General features: G+C 52.6%; 8 protein-coding genes across 8 annotated transcripts; 2 read left to right on the top strand and 6 right to left on the bottom strand.

The window, feature by feature from the left end:
- Positions 1-355: 355 nt before the first annotated feature.
- Positions 356-2056, bottom strand: AB675_1237 (Pisatin demethylase; the record flags this gene model as incomplete). Its single annotated transcript, XM_018141112.1, has 4 exons — positions 356-1288; positions 1353-1616; positions 1675-1766; positions 1843-2056. The coding sequence occupies 4 exons, from the start codon at positions 2054-2056 to the stop codon at positions 356-358; spliced, it is 1503 nt and encodes a 500-aa protein (XP_017995698.1).
- An 808-nt stretch (positions 2057-2864) lies between these two features.
- On the bottom strand, positions 2865-4767 carry AB675_1236 (Vanillyl-alcohol oxidase; the record flags this gene model as incomplete). The annotated part of the gene is made up of 3 exons (XM_018141111.1): positions 2865-3011; positions 3075-3139; positions 3204-4767. The coding sequence occupies 3 exons, from the start codon at positions 4765-4767 to the stop codon at positions 2865-2867; spliced, it is 1776 nt and encodes a 591-aa protein (XP_017995655.1).
- Positions 4768-5427: 660 nt separating this feature from the next.
- On the bottom strand, positions 5428-7761 carry AB675_1235 (uncharacterized protein; the record flags this gene model as incomplete). Its single annotated transcript, XM_018141110.1, has 1 exon — positions 5428-7761. One exon carries the CDS (start codon positions 7759-7761, stop codon positions 5428-5430), a length of 2334 nt encoding a protein of 777 aa, XP_017995668.1.
- A 955-nt stretch (positions 7762-8716) lies between these two features.
- AB675_1234 (Phenylacetate 2-hydroxylase) lies at positions 8717-10479 on the bottom strand (the record flags this gene model as incomplete). The annotated part of the gene is made up of 3 exons (XM_018141109.1): positions 8717-9470; positions 9527-9837; positions 9892-10479. The coding sequence occupies 3 exons, from the start codon at positions 10477-10479 to the stop codon at positions 8717-8719; spliced, it is 1653 nt and encodes a 550-aa protein (XP_017995649.1).
- An 854-nt stretch (positions 10480-11333) lies between these two features.
- AB675_1233 (3-oxoacyl-[acyl-carrier-protein] FabG) lies at positions 11334-12370 on the bottom strand (the record flags this gene model as incomplete). The annotated part of the gene is made up of 4 exons (XM_018141108.1): positions 11334-11763; positions 11813-12061; positions 12113-12191; positions 12259-12370. 4 exons carry the CDS (start codon positions 12368-12370, stop codon positions 11334-11336), a joined length of 870 nt encoding a protein of 289 aa, XP_017995629.1.
- A 737-nt stretch (positions 12371-13107) lies between these two features.
- AB675_1232 (Para-nitrophenol 4-monooxygenase) lies at positions 13108-14516 on the top strand (the record flags this gene model as incomplete). Its single annotated transcript, XM_018141107.1, has 3 exons — positions 13108-13695; positions 13747-14050; positions 14101-14516. The coding sequence occupies 3 exons, from the start codon at positions 13108-13110 to the stop codon at positions 14514-14516; spliced, it is 1308 nt and encodes a 435-aa protein (XP_017995709.1).
- A 97-nt stretch (positions 14517-14613) lies between these two features.
- Positions 14614-15744, bottom strand: AB675_1231 (Isopenicillin N epimerase component 2; the record flags this gene model as incomplete). Its single annotated transcript, XM_018141106.1, has 1 exon — positions 14614-15744. The coding sequence occupies one exon, from the start codon at positions 15742-15744 to the stop codon at positions 14614-14616; it is 1131 nt and encodes a 376-aa protein (XP_017995723.1).
- A 297-nt stretch (positions 15745-16041) lies between these two features.
- On the top strand, positions 16042-17885 carry AB675_1230 (putative acyl-coenzyme A synthetase; the record flags this gene model as incomplete). The annotated part of the gene is made up of 4 exons (XM_018141105.1): positions 16042-16648; positions 16704-17279; positions 17331-17467; positions 17544-17885. 4 exons carry the CDS (start codon positions 16042-16044, stop codon positions 17883-17885), a joined length of 1662 nt encoding a protein of 553 aa, XP_017995683.1.
- Between the last annotated feature and the right edge of the window lie 34 nt (positions 17886-17919).

Genomic DNA, 17919 nt, shown 5'->3' with positions numbered 1-17919 from the left:
GATCAGGGGTCCTGGCGGCATGCTGGCTATTGCTTGCACCAACATATATACAGGCTGGAGCTGTCCATACTCGAGACGAAAAGGGATGTGGGGAAAGCGCCTTTCATTGGGGAAGCGAGGCTGGACGCGAGTCTGTGTCCAGACCACTACCCCACGTGGAAAGCATATATAGCAAACATGGAGTCTGAGTTTCGAGATCTGTACAGCATGCCTGTACCAGGTACACACCCGTGGACCTGATCCGGCGGACTTGCTGTGAACACATCATGATCCGACCATGTGGCTGACTCACTCCCAAGAAGGCTACCTAGCTTCCTCGTTCTGTGAGTATCGAAACAAGGCGCCAATTACGCTGCTAGCGGCTAGTGACACTACAGTGAATGTTCTTCTGCTTCACAAACCAAACATTCTCCATCTTGATTTCCGCGTGCGGATCTGTCAGAGTGAAATTGAATCGTCTGATCAGTTCTGGCACAATCTTCGAGATCTCCATAAGGCTGATGTTCTTGCCAATGCAGGTTCTTGAGCCTGCGCCAAAAGCCAGGAAGGACCGTTCCATTGTGGACGTCTTCTCTGTGCTTTCGAGCCATCGCTCGGGCCTGAATGACTCGGCATCAGGGCCGAAGACCTCGATATTGGCGTGCGCAACCCATGAGTTCACACCGACAACGGTACCGCCTGGGAAGAACGTACCCATTATGTTGGCACCCTCCTTGGGAACGACTCTTGCCAGTGGCAGGCCTGTCGCTGGATGCATGCGCAAGCCCTCTTTGATACATGCCTGCAGATATGGCAGCCGCTGCGCTTCCTGGAACGTTACGAGCTCAGAAAGCTGTCCAGCTTTGTCGGCTTGATCAATCTCGTCCTGCAGCCGTTGGAGCTTCTGCGGGCAGATCATCAAATTGTATATGATACCCACAAGCGAGACAGAGGTCGTGTCAGATCCCGCCCCAATGTTTGTCAGAGGAAAGCCATAAACATCTCCAAGCTTGATCTTGTCTGGGTTTTGGCCATGCATGCGCAAAATCGTGCCCAAGAAATCGTTGTCTTCTGCCGAGGCATACTCTTTCGGCTTGATATGTTCTATGCGACCGCGGACTTGAGCTCGAACAAAGCCGACCATCCATGACATTCCTTTGGAAGGTAATAGAGAGACCAAGCGGCCCAAAACTGGATGTAGCTCGGAGTAGACGCCAACATTGGCACAGTAGATCAGGTAGGCGTGCAAGGCATCGAGAAACCCATGGTTATCTCGGCCTTGTTCGACTAGGCCAAAAGATTTGTTTAGCTTCACAAATATTAGCTCGATCGTCGAAGCATCGGGCATGAGAACCCGACTGCTGAGTTCTTACAGTAATGAGTGATATGGTGTCAAAGGCGAAGTACTGGAGCCAAAGCTGGAGGTTGATCGGCTGACGGGACTGTACAAATTCCCTAAACTGTCGAAGAAGTGCTCTGGTGGATTCATCTACACAATGCTCCCACTTCAGCATGCTAGTCATCGAGTAAAGAGACGCAACCTTTCTTCGGTTCGTAGCATGCCGTTGGACGTCGAAGTCGGTGAATAAATTATCGTTGTCCGATCCAACAGGTGAACTCGCGAAGTACCAGGGAGCCTGCAGAGGGGAAAGATCAGTCACTTGACACTTGAGGCTATAGGCAGCAGTGACTGACCTTGACATAGTGTGTCCCGTGTCCATAGATGGCCCGGATAGCGTCAGGGCCATCAAGACTGCACTCATTGGGAGCGATCCGTACGATAGGGCCTGGGAACAGAGGTCAGCCTTGCGCTTTACCACGTCACGCGGGCGGAGACTGCTAAGTTGCAGTAAATGAACATACCGTACTTCTTATGTAGGTCAATGTTAGTCCTTTGGAAATCTCCTTTCCAGATCTTGTCGAGGTACCACAGACGAGTCCATCGAGTCCAGAAAGGGCCTGGGACTTTTCTCAAGGGGCTGCACAGTCTTCGAAGAAGCCACACAGATATCCCGAATATCAGCACAATAGGCACAGCTACACCACTTGGTGGAGTAGAGATGGATGTATAAGCCATGACGGCGGTAGCAACAAGAGACAAATTGGCGATCCACGTGTCGCGAGTCCTTGTTGCAGCTCTTGGAAATGTCAAGTAGGTACGTGCGTTGTTGTCCGTTAGAGAATCATGCCTATGGATCGGGTTGGTGGTGAATTGGAGGCTTGTATGAGTCGGCTATGAGCGATGCATTCGTTAACATGCAAGACCTGCGGACTGTGATAGACAGACGGTTGGAAGAAGCCCGAATCGTGTCCGTCCGCCGTTAAGAGCGCTATGTTGTCCAATTGAAGCTTTGCCATGCTCACCAGAGCAATAGTCTTTCGAGGCCAGAGTACCTGGGGCGTCCATTCTTGTGATGCAGTCGTGATACCTCATGCCAATGACGATTCACCCACTGCCGATCCACGCCCATCGATTCGAGATCATGTGGGGTAGTGTTGGGAAATTCCGGGGAAACCAGCTAAGTGAGTGGACGCGAGGCCTATAACCCCAACCTGTTTGGAGGTGAGCTTCAATCTAGATGCAAGGTCTGCCAGGCCGTTTACCAGACATTGACTGCGGACTTGACAGGATCAGAGATGATGCAATGCTGCCTTTTTCGTACTTGCGCAAAACCACGTGCCCTTGATGCAGCCTGCGCACATCCGATTCAGCACTGAGGCAGCAGAGACGCCTTGCTGACTTTGAAGTTCTAGCTTGGGCTCACAAATCGCGGAGTTACCTTCTGCGTAGACCCTCGGAAGACACGAACGCTGTCTGTGCACACAATGCGCGCCAGAACTGCTTGCCTCAAGTATGCAGACTGTGTCTGGATCAGGCTTTGACGTTATAGATGCACGCCAGTACTAGTGCCGTTCCTCAAGATCCTCGGAGGCCCACCATCTTCTATGGTATACTGGCGGTTGTGTCGGTACTTTTCCGGCCATATGCCCTGCTTTCCGGGCGAAAGAATGCCCTCTGGATCAAGTGCGTTCTGCATCGTGTAATGTTAGCGAAACACGATTCCATTAGCTCTGTACCGATGGCAGCGACTTACCTTGATCTTCTCCACGAATCTTATGTATGCGTGGTTGTTGAAATTGTTCGATTCAGCGATTTCGTCTATGCGGGCAGATGTCAGCCACCACACCCAGCTGAAAATGTTTCAACAGAACTTTGAACTTACCCATATGGTTGACGTGCCCCCGATACATGCCATACCCGGCTTGCTTTGCGACCTGATGCATCTCCGAGTAGGCGCGGTCGACATTGGCGCAGTCCTCCTCATTCAATTGGTCATATGCGTACATGCTCATACACACGACGTGTCGCTCGTGCATGAAGAAGTCCAGCATAAGATCAAGATTGTTCCGAGCGTAGATCTTCTTGCATTCTCGAGCCCAGTGGAGAACGTGCTTGCCCGAGGAAGGAATTATAGGGGCGTAGTCTCCATGTGCGGCCTTGCCTGGCTTGTCGTCGCTCAATGCCCAGTCCATCAACGGCAGACTCCATAGAGTCGGAAAACCCACAAACATTAGTCCATGCTCCGGAGATATGGTCTTAGCGTCCAGCGGTGTTCCGTCCTTTTCCTCGTAGAAGCCATTGACAAGTTTGCCAATTGGTGCTAATCGTGCGAGCTGCGACTCGATCTCGTTGTACTGTGCTTTGATGATCGAAGCAGGCCCGTACAGACCCCATTTTGCTGTCCAAAATCCTTCGTCCCCAAACTCCTGTTGCAGTTCCTTGAGGCGCCAGTCCGGGATCGGACCTTCTCCTTTCCAGAATTTGCTCCGCTTTCCACGAATACAGATTCCTTCCACGAAGTTACCGACCCAGATCATGTTGGGAATGATTCCATTCCTGCGCAGTTCGCCTAGGGCGTCTACCATAACCTCGACGTCGGCATCTTCTGGTACACTGAACGTGCACGACATGTATGCGGTGGGACGTGGTGCCAGCCACATACTCAGCTTCGTGACGATCGCAAGGTTGCTTTGTAGAAACAGTCCTTCCAGAGATGGACCGAAAGTGAATTTGGAAATGAAAGATGAAGGCGAGTTCTCAATGCCCCATTGACCAGTGCGCACAATGTCTCCGTCGGCTAGCATAACCTCTGCGCCTGCGATTGACCCGTGATGATTTCCGTACACGCCGAAGCCAACTCCTCGGTCTAATGTGTTACCGATGACACTTCCCCACCCCAGCGATGGCGTGCTCGGCCAGAGCTTTTTGTTATGCTCGACACAATAATTGTAAAGGTCATGAAAAGTCACACCAGGCTCGACAACTGCGTAAGCGTGCTCATCGTTGACCTCAAGAATGCGATTCATCCGGTGTAGATCCAAAGCAATGGAGCCGTTGAGACGCGGTGCTGGACCACCATATCCCAGATTCTTTCCTCTCGAGAAAGTCCACATTGGAAGACCTCTAGCATTCGCCACCTTGAGGATTCGACTGAGCTCTTCAATGGAAGCCGGGCAGACTGCACCTCCAGGCATTTTGCGCTTTGTGGCATCGTTCTCGTGCAGCTCGTAAGGGTCGACGTAGTGGGCTAAGGCATCACCAACGAAGACCTGTTCCGGCCCAACTATGGCCGCAAAATCGAGCAGCGCTGTGTTGAAGTCATTCTGGGAAACGCCGTCTGGTAGAACCGCGGTGATGGGTGCTATTTGTGGCGCTGCAAAAGCTTTCTGATGTGCTTGATCGTACTCGACGTCGACGTAGGTCCCAATGGGCATAGTACTCGTCATGTTGAAGGATGTCCAGTAGCTAGCGTATTCAAACGTACTTGGGTTTGGACTCCCTTTCGACGACAAGCAAGACCAGAGAAGTGGTGTAGTCAAACGAACGCAAAGTACGCGAGATGCTGGGCTCACGGGCTTCAAGTCCGCTACGCGAGGCTCGAGGCTCCGAGATGCCTCCGCTTTCAAGATGTTGTCTTGTGATCTTACCACCGTGGTGCAGCTAAGGCGTTCGAGGGATCACCCGCATTGGACACATGAGATTCGGCCTCGAATCGCGGGCCATTCTAGACCTCCCCACAGGGAGGAGCCAGACCATGTGGGGTAATATTGGGAAATCGCGGGGAAATTAATCCTGGGGAAGGCGTCGATTTCAGCAAATGTGAGTTGCTTTCCCAGCTCCAACTCCAACGTTCTTTATTGCGGGTAGGCAGGTTCCATGTGCATCCGCGACTGCGTCCCTCAGTAGCTTCACGGCCGTTGAGACCGGCACCTTGATCGACTGCAGCCATGAATCTGTGGAGTCGTCGAGAACTTCGTCACTTCTCCGACGATACACGTAAACTCGACTGTGGCGCGGTCCAATAATCATAGATTAGGTCTCGCTTATGGGAAGATGGATCTGCGTCAATGGAATAATGCACCAGTAGTAGTTGTGCGCCCTGGACGTCAAGACCGTGGAGGAAGTTTCTGCTGCGCCACCTCGTAAGCATTCGCGAGCGCTCTGAGAGACCTTCCAATGCGCGGAGTGACTCCCCAAACCCATGTGTCCTCGTAGAAGCCGGCCCACACTCGACTGAGTATTGAAGCGGCAGATACACCCTGTTCACGAAAGGGCTCTACTTCGTCTAAGAGCGAGTGCACATCAGATAGGACTTGCTGTTCATCGGCAGTGATCATGCTGCCGGCGGCCTGGAGGACCTCCATGGCGTATACCCATTTCGTGACAAGTAATGCAGAATCCCATCCTGCCAATGCGTGCTCCACGCTCCAGGTGAGAGCGGCAGTCTTGCGAAGGAGTGGAGCTCCAGAGCGAAAGGGGAGCACAAGGCCCTCAAATGTGCGCGCAATCGCTTGTGCAACGAGTTTGCTTCTTTCCTGGGGCATCGCAATGTAGTCAGATATAGCTTGCGAAATGTCGCTGTAATTGTCTCGCAATAGGAGCATTCGGTCAGCTAGACGAATTCCTGTGAAGGCTCTGCCGTAGGTGACACGAAGTACTGCAAAGGCGTTGAAGAGCAATGGCCCGTCCGAGTCCGTCCACAAGCCATCGGTCTCGGGTTTGGCTTGAGTCAGAATGCTTCGACAACGAGTGAGTGCAGCCTCGATCTTGTTTGGCGCAGAGCTCAACTGAGTGTCTGATTGGGCCGAGAGATCATGAGCCGAAGAGATGAGACCGCTGCCATCGATGCTATGCCAAACCTGGATCGATACTGCGTGCATAATCATAGCGGTCGAGAACGGAGACCATGTTCGAGCAACCTCAACGAGCTCCTCGTCTTTGCTGCCGTTGATCAACATAGCTACCGCATCCTTCAGATTTTGCGGGCGACTTTCGTGCACAAGAGCAACGCAGTGCTGCCACTGGTTTTCATCACCCGCATTCCAAAGAGCATCACTGTCGGGGAGTTCGATGGAGCCTTCATGGACGATCGAGAATCCAGGTAGGATGCCATAAGCAATAGTCACTAGGTTGTTGACAAATGTGGTGCCGAGAAGGAGTCGCTTGATAGATTCGCGTTCTATCCACTCATGCCAAGAGAGCCTCGTCGCTGATACGTCCCCTTGAACACGCGTCAGTCTAACACGATTGTCATTTGAGAGGTATCCCAGCTTCTCAAGCGATCTCCGGACCATGGAAGGTTCGCCACTGAATGCTGCGAAAAAGAGCAGAAGTAGCCGCGCCTGGCTAGCCCATAATGGATTGGTCGACGTTTGCGGACTAGAACCAGGACTGTCCCAGTGCGACATCAGTCTTTCGACGTTAACATACTCAGTAGAGTCCTCATCTTCAGACTGAAGCACTTCGACAGCTTTGATGTACAGAGTAGCTGCGACCCTCCTTTCGAGCCGATAAAGTGCTCCAATCGCGCATAATGCTAGGACGAGTGGGCTTGGAACCTTCGTGAAGTCGAAGGACTGCAGGTGTAGGATTGGGAGGTGAATATGGAAAGCGTCAACATATGTACGAAGGCAGCTTTGCAGAGCGCTAGCGCTCGGAAGCCGGAAGGTGTCGCTCGGTGATGCCTTGGCCTGCCGCGAGCAGATATCCTCCAGCAGCTTGGTGCGCATGGTGTCGCTGAAAAGGATAGGGGAATGCTTTCTAAGATTGGGTCCGGCCGACTGTGGTCTTTGCACGCTGGACCGTGCAGTATCGCTATTTTTTCGCTGCGAGTGCTGTTGGGGCAGCGTCGTAGTGTCGTCGATGTCCATTTGTGATTCCACAGAAGCAGTGCTCCCAAGATTGGTGTCCAAAGCCCGATCTAAGATGTCGGGATGTGACGAGCGCGACATATGATCCAGTGGCGAGAACTGGTCGACCGTGTCTTGGAGGACTGGCAGTTGAAATTGCTCAAAGGTGTCGCCCAGAAAGGGATCGAAGAAATCTAGGTCGCCCAAGTCTTCCAAATCACCCAATCTGCCATCACTAGTATGGAAAGCGTCAAATAAATGGTCGTAGTGCTGATGATCTATGCCCGGTCCTGCGGAAGGTGCCGTCCGCGTCACACTGGGTTGTGCTGATTGCAGTGGTGCAACCAAAGGGACCGGTAGCTGCAGAGCTTCTTGTGTCGTTATTCCAGTGAAGTTGACTGCTTCCGATATTAACTTTGCTCCGTCCTCGTTGATATTGATCAACCCGGCTACTTCTCCAGCTTTCGGTGGGCCAGCGGACGATGCTGCAGCAGAGATATCGCGTGAGCGGGAGTTGCCAAGCTTGGCCGTCCTCGCCATCCCAGTATCACTCACTACAGCCGAGCGTGAACTGGAGCCTCTATCCGACATGGTTGGCCGTGACGCTTGGCGAGTCGTGCCAGCAGCGCTTTCTGCGGCTTGTTCTTTGGCGTGGAGAGTACGCTCATGCCGAACTACCAGGTCCTTGCGGCTGTACCGACGATGACAATATTTGCAGGAATACGGCTTCTCCTGCGAATGTGCTCGCTGATGGCGAACACAGTGCTCACTCCGTTTGAACGACTTGGAACACACGTGGCAGCTGTACATTCGCGAATTGGCTTTTGTACCATCGTAGGGTATGAGAAGCATCGTCCCAGCAGACATGGCTCTAACGTGGTCTATCAGTGGACCTTTTGGAACTGTTGTATCGTCTTCGTCTGTGATCCCGTACCTGAGATTCGTGACGACGAGGTGATGGCGCGAAGCCGACAAACTGGCGAGCTGGGAATGGACAACGGCGTAGGCAGACTCGGTGACATTCAGAAGTGCCACGCGCAATTTCTAAATGGACGGCAGCCAAGGAGAGCCGGAGCTTGCTCTGCTTGCTTTGCTTGTGGAGAAGTCGGATAATTAGTGCCTAGAGTCTGGGATAAGACCCTTACGCTACGTGTATACAAAGTGTAACCAGAGTTGAGGTCAAGACGAAGGAGCGGGGAAGACGATCACATCACGTGCTACCTAGCTACTGGGCATTTGAGATCGGCTGAAGCAAAACCGTGGAAGTCTCATTCCTGTGTGGCAAAACTCCATCGTAACACACATAAGCCTGCCGTCTACACATCAGGTATACAAAACCGAGAGCTATCAGACACTCTGGGCAAGCCTTTGCAAGCCTGACCGCGACCCGTGCCTAGTGCGTCGCTCATGAGACCAGCCAGGTACTTACTCTGGCGCTGGTTCTATGTACTTATTGCAACCTCCTTCGACTCGTTCACATACCTAGGTAATTGACTCTCAGCAACAATACTGTAAAAAGTCTCACGGTTGCTGCGGGCCGTCCAGCTCATGGACCGCCCTTCTCTTTCTGTACCACGCCATCAGCAGACACCTTAATATCCCCGAGATAGTAGCCCTCCTCTTGGGCATTCTTCCATTCCGTGAGCAATGTCTGCTCTCGCCTCGCATTGCGGGGAATGAATCGCATCCTGTATGGGGTGGGTGAGGTGCCAGCTCCCTCCTCGTAGGCATTGTCTGAAACGTCAACGTACGACTGTTTGCCCGTGGAGTCAAGCGGCGCTCGAATCTCGAATGCCCACAGCAACTTAGCAAGAGTAATAAATAGACTATTCTCAGCAACATGCAATCCAGGGCATATCCTGCGTCCGACCCCGAATGAATAATGATCTCTTTCGTAGGGATCCGCTCCGCCTGCATACGCGCCTGCCTTCAACTGGTGTTCGAGGAACCGATCAGGAATGAAACTGTCCGGGTCTTTATGTCGCTCATCGTAATGCAATGCGTACTGGTTGAGACTGACAGCAGTGTTCTTCGGGATGAAGTATCCATTGTATTGCACGTCCGCTGTCGTGAAGTGCTGGATCCCGATGCTCGTCGTTGGCCGCAAACGCAGTATTTCTTTGACCATCGCTCGGATGTAAGGCAGGTTATTCTCATCGTCGAATGTTGGTGATCTGTCGTTGCCGACGATCTTGCTAATCTCGCATGCGCCTTTGATTGAGCATCCGGGAAAGCTGCGAGATATTTGATGGCACTGTTCAGAGTCGAGCTGGTTGTTTCGGATCCCGCCTCGATCATGGCTAAGCAAGATGTTAGCATACTGCCCTGAAGCTACTGTCAGAGCTGATCGCGGTACGTACTTCCCGCAACGAAGGCTGCCTGCAGTTCGTCGATCCCGTGTTTCTCGAAATTGTTCTCCACGAGTTGTTTCACGAAGCACTCAGGAGCCGTACCAGCCGCGCTAGCGCTCTGAAGCTCCTTGAAGAGCTTCATCCACAGTCTTTCCTGTCGTTTTCGATATCGTGATGCCGATCTTCGCCACCATTGCAAAGGCCTTGGGATGATCTGCGCCAGCGGCGGAAAGGAATCCACGAGAAAGGCTCCGGGTGATGCTGCCCGTCCAAAATCTTCCATAATCCCATAAACCTCCCGAATGATCTCACAATCCTAGCCTATATGTCAGTCTCACTCCAAGATACGAGGCGAGGTAGTAAGACTCACCCAAACAGGAGTCCGTTTGCCATATGTCGAAGTCAGCACGACCGAAGTCGTATATCTTCGGACGTGCATGTAGAATGCAGTCTCGTCGCCACGTTGGCTGTCTCGATAGATATCGTTGATCATTTGTTTCGCCTCAAACTCTTGACTAGGGAGGAACACTTGAGAAGCCTTCGGCGTGAACAGCTTATGCACAAATGCCCGCAACTTCCTCCACTCCGGCGTGTATCCCATCAAAAGGAATCTCTTGCCACCCGACACAAGATCCGACAGAGCGGGTGCAGGTATTCGCCCAGAAGTGACTGCTGATTGCTTATCAAAGATGTCTTTGACAGCTGCCGGATCGTTGACATAGACCCAATTGTAATAGCCTAGTCGGAGCTGAAACAGGTCACCATACTGCTTCGCCCATCGCCTCAATTGGGCTTGCGGGCGGCCACTGAGTTGAAACGTGTTGCCAAACACTGGCAAGCCTCTTGGACCAGGTATAGCTTTGAGTCCCTTTGGCACTGAAGGCTGAATGAAGCTGGGTAGGAAGACAATCAAGAGAAGCACTGAGGCAGCTAACCATAACGCAGAGGAGGTTGCCATGTTGCTGTGCTTATTAGCTGCTAATACTTACAGAACAGTTCGTCCAACATGCGACTATTGGGGCTGCAGCAAGATGCTACTGTACACCTGCAGTCAGCTAATTATTAAAGAGCTGGTAGCGATTTCAGAATGTGGGGAAAATGAACTACAGAAACAGAAGTACTCCCAAAAGTGAGCACCGCTGAAGCTCGACTCCTTGGGTATCAATAAAGTACTGTTCCGGGCTGCTGCTATGCACATCGTCAGCTTACACGTTGGATGTGCGTTGGATGTACGTTGTTCATGGAGTAGTGTATAGACAACGGTAACGGTATGCAGCTCATGTGATGCTGCATATCTTCCAGTCGTCTGTGATGGTCTCGAGAGCTGTAAGTTGGGGATTCATAAGCCCCAGACCCTGGGTATGAAGGCGCCGTGGGGCAGCAAGACTTCCGAAAGCATGATCACCATACGACCGTCAATTCGACCGACGACCCCGACCCACTGATCGAGAGATCTATAGCACAAGCATCGGGTGAGAAAGATGCGTGAAACTGACGCGTGGTGCAGAGGCTCGAGAGGGTACGGAGTTCGGACCCGTTGGAGAGCGGCCCCACTTATTTCGGCCCCTCGGATGACCTCAGATCCTCAGCTGCTTGAGCCTGGGTTCTTCGTTTCCTTTCACTACCCCACATATCGACTGCGAGTCCAAGCCGAAGCTCACAGGACGTGTCAGTCTGCTCAATCGGGCACGTTGAAATCAATATCTCGAATTCGATACTGCCCAACCACCCAGAAATGTTCTGGAAGTTACTCACCCGTGGTAGAAAAATTCTTGCACACCCATGTTCATGATCAATATCTCTGTACTGGGCTTACAATCCGATAGCGCGAGACTCCTGAATCACTCCAATCATTCTTCGCTGACCCTCATCAACACTGTCACTGAGCTGTTTGGAACCCATCCACAGTGGCTGCGTCTCGTGCAGTTTGTCCTCGAACTCTACGATCTCATCACCCGCGATGAAAAAGCACTTGCCGTTGATTTCTGGTTGCAAAACAGGCAGCAGCAACGCATGAGCAGCTGTCGCCGGTTGATTGAGGGGCAGGCCTTCCCAAAGCGCCAGCCGGCCTTGTGGCACCATCGCAGTGACAGTTAGCCACGGTGCTACCACGTTGATGCTTATGTTGCGTTTGATCAGCGACGTTCGCAAACCACGCATTAGACCGATTAATCCGGTTTTGGCGGTGCAATACAGGTACACTGGGGGTGTGTCTAAGATACCGGCTGCTGAGCTGGTTATGCTGATCTGGCATTTCCTATCCGGCCATTTACGGAAGTAGTGCTCAGCACATTTCACGACGTAAAAGGTGGGCAGTGAGGTTGATGTCGATCGATCGGAGCTTAGGCGCCATGAGTTTACCCGATTCAGGGTCGATCTCGTCGTCGAATAGGTCTTCGCCAGAGCTCACACCAGCATTCGAGATGACCGCATCGATCGTGCCAAACGTTTTCCACGTCAACTGAAAGATCTCCAGAACGTCTTCGAAGTTGGCCACGTTCGTCTTACGGAAGATAATGCGGTCTGCAGTAACCCCAGCTCTAGGCGCAGGATTAGTCGGAGGGACCATGTGCAGCCCACGACAAACTCACTGAGCTGATTTGAGCTCTGATAAGAGTGCCTGCGTATCTTTTTCGTTCCAGTCGGCCAGCGCAACATTCGCACCCGATTCTGCAGCAGCAAGGGTCAGTCACGTCGTCCGGCCCTGGTCAAGTTCCGACGAACCAGAGATACTTACTATATGCAGCTCTGGCAGTTTCACGTCCGATTCCGGACCCTGCACCTGTTATCAACAGTGTCTTGCCCTTCAAACGGGTCAGCTGTTCCACGTTAAAGGGATAGGTCGTCATTGTGGTCTGTCGCAAGCTCCGGGGCAAGCAAAGATATTTCGTTGCAAGCTCAAGACAAAAACAGTGGCCTCTGCACTTTTATACACAGATCACATCCTGCTTGCATGATGACAGTCAATTTGGTGCCGGGCATCGGCAATTCCTGGAAATTTCCGAAGGGCTTCTATGACCACTGAAGCTACTTCGGATGGGACTATGCATAAGCGTCTGGCGCAAAGCTCCAATCACTTGAAGAGCGCGTTCATACATGAAACATCTCACATTGATGATCGAGCGTGATGGAAAGAATTATGTAGCCTCTACGCGTTCACAACGTTGCCTGCCAAGGCTTTTCTTCCAAGGTTCCAAGGTTGGGGTCGCTTTCACGACCAGAAACAGGCTCCTAGGAAAGGGGCAATACCCCGCGAAATCTCGTCTGGGGTGTGGAGGCTTCAGGCTAACCTGATTTAACCCCACCCATCATCATCAGACTACACTGCCAGCATCTCAGCACGGTGTAGGAGCGCACCCTACTCCAACCCAGCAGATCTTACCCCAACGTTCCCTGCGGGCGGATCGAACCGACGGGGTTGTGCAAGGACTGCTCGTCCATCATATCGACTGGCGGATCATCCGAATACGGATGAGGCCAGATGCTCGTGAGACGCGGAACACTGTAGGTGAGCATCCCAGGTACAGGGAACCGTGAGCACATCCTTCGCGCTCTCGCTCTCGCTGTCGCAGTTCGCAACCTCAAAATGCAGACGACCGATGGAGACTCAAAGCCATGGGTGATCATCGTCGGCGCAGGCCCAGCCGGCCTCCTTCTCGCTCTTTTGCTAGCCAAGGCGAATATCAGAGTGCAACTCGTGGAGCAGACCAAAGAACTTGACAAACAGCCCCGCGCAACACACTATGGTGCCCCTGCGATCCACGAGCTACGACGTGCCGGCATACTCGATGAGGTTCGTGCTGAGGGTTTTTGCCCTCGTGGCGTCTGCTGGCGCAAGTTAGACGGCACTCGTATCGCTGGCCTGTCAAATGCCAGTGAGACCGAGGATCCAGACACTATGACCTGCCTTCCTCTCAATCGGTTGGGCGCTATTCTTTACGAGCATGTGAAGAAGCAGCCCCTGGCGACGATCTCCTTCGATCACACAGTCGTCGGAATTGGCCAAGATGAAGATCATGCCTGGATCGATGTAGAAACGCCGGACGGTGACCAGCGGCTTTCAGCTTCATACATTGTTGGCTGCGATGGAGCAAATAGCCAGATTCGAAGAAGCTTGTTCGGAGACTGGGAGTTCCCAGGCCGCACTTGGGACCAACAGATCGTGGCCACAAACGTATGTATCGATGTTTCTTGAGTCGATCTGCCACTGATGAAGATGAGGTAGACTTACTACGACTTCCGCAAATTTGGCTGGGAAGACGCCAATTTCATAGTGCACCCAGAACACTTCTTCATGGCGGCGCTCATAGGCAAGGATGGTCTTTGGCGTGTCACGTACGGCGACATTCCAGGACTGACGCAGCAGGAACTGCTCGCTCGACAGCCGCAGAAGTTTAAGCAGTTTTTGCCCGGCGCCCCAGACCCTGATCAGTACAAGGTCGTCAACATAAGTCCTTACAAAATCCACCAAAGACTTGCCGCATCGATGCGAGTTGGTCGCTTCCTGCTGGCTGCTGATGCTGCTCATTGTATGCTGTAACCAATCCTGTGCTCGGTTTTTTTGCTAATGTGAATACAGTGTGCAATCCTTTCGGAGGTATGGGACTGACGGGCGGCATCGTTGATATTGGCGGCTTGTTCGACTGTCTGAACGGTATCCACAAAGGGCTCGCCGACGACAGTATCCTGGACAAGTACTCCGAGATTCAACGTGCAAAGTATAACGAGATCGTCGACCCTGTTTCAAGCGCAAATATTCGCCGTTTGTTCGATCAGGATCCTGAGACGGCGGGAGAGAAGGATGAGTTCTTCCTGCTTTGCAAGAAGGCTGAGTCGGACCCTGCGCTGGCCCGGCAGATGCAACACGGTGCAAATGCTCTCAAGTACGACTTCACACAACACTATAAGGCAGGACAGGATTTGGTGAAGAAGGATGTGGCACCTATCACTGTGGGATCGGAAAAGACACCAGTGGCAGTGTCTGTGGCAGACTAGGAGCTATCCGGGTCACATTTTATCTCTGCGCCGAATCTCATTTGCAATTGTTGTAAGACCGAAAGTCTTCACCGTTCAAACGGTTTAATGGAAGACATTACAGCTTCGAAGACTTCCCAAGAGTAAGGACTCCTGACTGTGGATCGACAGAGATACTCTGTAGAACGTCCACCCCGCACCATTCAGAAATCGCGTCTCTATGCCCTTCGCCCTTCTTGAGATCTGGATGCGATTCTTGAGACGCCACATCCAAGCTCGGCGTGGCGGATAGTTCCACCAGTGGTGCGAAGGAGCCTTCGATTTCCGAGAACTCGAGGACTGGCGACACGCATGCATCAGTGCTGTCGAATATCGTACGCCATTCGTGCCGAGTCTTTTGCTTGAATCTGTTGGCAATGATCTTCTTCCTTTCCGGCCACAATTCCTTGTTCCATTGCTCTGAAAGGAAACTGGATGGCAACTCAAGCCCGGCAATCAGGTTCTGGTAGAACTGGGGTTCCTGTGCTCCCACGGCGACGAATCTCTGATCCTTGGTCTCGTACACCTCATAAAATGGTGCAGCGCCATCTAGCAGGTTCTCACCACGCGGTGCATCCATGTTTCGCCGTCCCTGGTGCAGCCTGGGGAACGTGGCAAGATACGAGGAGCCGTCAACCATGTTGGCCGTGACGACTTGACCTTTACCGCTCACTGATCGATGTATGACTGCCATAAGAATGCCAACGACACAAACAAGCCCTCCTCCGGCGAAGTCGGCCAAGATGTTGACTGGAGGCAGAGGGTTCTCGTTCTTTCGGCCTAGCAGAGACAATACACCTGAGACTGCGAGGTAGTTGATGTCATGTCCTGCTCGTTGCCCGTAGAAGCCACCAGGTCGGAACCCATGGATTTGAGCATAGATGAGGCGGGGATTCAGGTCACTGAGATCTTTGGGTCCCAGACCTAGGCGCTCCAGAACTCCTGGTCGATATGGGTTGATGAGCACGTCAGCGGAACGCGCCAGGCTCAAAAAGACTTTCCTGGAGCTTTCTGATTTGAGGTCGATGACAACAGAGCGCTTCCACCGGCAGAGCACGTCTCCTGGAGGGCCGAACACCTCGGTCGGCCGATCGACCCTTAACACATCCGCCCCATAGTCAGCGAGGATCAGGCCGGCGAAAGGACTCGGTGCAAGTCCAGCGAGTTCGAGCACTTTCAGACCTTGCAGAGGTGTCGGATACGTCGTCATGCTTTGGATGGCTGATGTTTCATCCGTTTGTTTTCGTCAGATCAATTAACGAGGATGCAGGAGTAGGGTACTTTCTCTTTTACCCCTTTGAGGCTATAAACTGCCCCACACCCCAGACTTTGGGGCCCTTTACCCCAACGCCTGTGCCCAGGCCCTGCCCAGTCGGAATCGGACATTGTCCAACGTACTATGGTGTCCTATGGATGATATCGCTGCTATGCTTCTGCCGGACAGCATAATGTCACCGCATCACGATACTCAGCAACTGCGTCCGAGGTCCTGAGAAGCCACGCAGCAATGGCCATGGAGTTCACATCCTCTGTCAAGGTCGATTTTCCGAACGAGGACATATTGACCTATGTGTTTGGCAACACTCTCTTCCAGGAGGATGACCAAATCTGGTTCAATGCAGCCAACATCAAAGAATACATTACCCTGCGTCAAGCTAGATCCCTGACCGGGCGGATTGGCAGGTACCTGCGGAACCTTGGTGTCGGCGAGAATGGGCAAGGCAAAGATTTCGTCCTGTGCTTTGTGGAAAATCAGACACTTGTTGGACCGGCATGTTTTGGGGTTCTGTGCGCCGGTGGCGTACACTCAGCCTGCCCAATGTCCTCCACTGTCGCAGAAGTCGCTCGACAGATAGGGCTCAGTAAGCCCAAAGTCATGATATGCTCTGAGCTTACAAAAGACACTGCCCAGAAGGCACTGCAACAGGCTGGAATGTCGAAATCTGTCCACCTCCTGATCATGGACTCGAGCTCTTGTTACATCAAGAGCACGAGGGACGGCTCTTCTCTACCGCACAAAGAACTGGCTTGGGAGCGAATCACCGATCCGAGCATCTTGGACTCGACGACGGCACTCACTCTGTTCTCCAGCGGGACGACAGGCATCCCAAAAGGTACATGCTGAGTTCGTGCTCGATCTTCCCACAGCATGCACTGACGAAAATCCAGGTGTCCAGCTTACACACCGGAATATCGTGTCAAACCTTGTCCAGATGAGATATATCTTCGACCGAGTCGCAACTCCGCAGCAGAAGGCAACCAAGCGCCTCCGAATGCCCGGCATTATCCAGAACTCTGCACCGGCCGGCATCCTCGTGCACAGTATGATGGCGTTGCAAAGAGGCATGCAAGTCTTCCTGGTGACCAAGTATAACTTTGATGATCTGGTTCACATGATTCGCGAGTATGAGCTATCAGCACTTTTCCTAGTCCCTGCCGTCTTTCTGCGGATAACACAGACTTTTCAAGCGCAGGACCTGCGGAACATCAGGTGGGCATTGAGCGGGGCTTCACCGCTGTCGCCAGACCTGCAGAGCAAGGTCAATGCCATGTTGCCCGGCGGTGTCAATCTGAACGTCAACTGGGGCATGACGGAAACCACCTGTGGTGCGACTCAACTAGAGCCTAACGAGAAGGAAAGTGAAGGTAGCGTTGGAAGATTGTTGCCGGGTATGAAACTGGCTATCATGGGAGCAGATGGAAGGCATCAGGGTCCAGAACAGTTGGGCGAGGTTTGCTTGAAAGGTACGTGCCGCCGCGCAGCAGTCTTATGCCATCACTCTCATGACGACACAGGTCCCAATATCATGAGAACGTACTTCGAGAATCCGCAGGCAACCAAAGCGGCATACGGAAAGGATGGATGGTTTCTGACAGGTGATATTGGCATGATGTCTGCGTCGGGCAAATTGTTCATCAAGGGACGAGCAAAGGTACGTGCGATATCGCCTGCGCTCTCGCCGTGACGTGACTTGGGCATATAGACTGACGCGTCATGAAATCCGACAGGAGCTGATGAAGTACAAAGGCAATCAAGTTTCCCCAACGGAACTTGAAGCTGTTATTGGTGAGTGCCCTGGAGTCGCAGACGTCGGAGTCATCAGCATTCCAGACGGAGAAGGAAACGACCTACCGCGTGCCTACGTCGTTCGCAGCGAAAGCAACAATTGCACGGTCAGCGCCGTGCATGAATTCGTGAACAAGCGGGTGAGCCGATATAAGCAGCTCCGTGGTGGCGTTGTGTTCATCGCCGAGATTCCGCGAAACACAAATGGGAAGATCATGCGAGACGTGTTGAAGAAGAGAGCGAATGCCGAAGTGAGTGGTAGTACTTCTCAGCCTAAGCTGTGATGAATATGGGAAGCCCCACCAGCTAGCTCTCAAG

This window comes from Cyphellophora attinorum, assembly GCF_001299255.1.
Source record: "Cyphellophora attinorum strain CBS 131958 chromosome Unknown Contig37, whole genome shotgun sequence".
Classification (NCBI taxonomy): domain Eukaryota; kingdom Fungi; phylum Ascomycota; class Eurotiomycetes; order Chaetothyriales; family Cyphellophoraceae; genus Cyphellophora; species Cyphellophora attinorum.
This window is presented reverse-complemented; position numbering and strand designations above follow the sequence as displayed.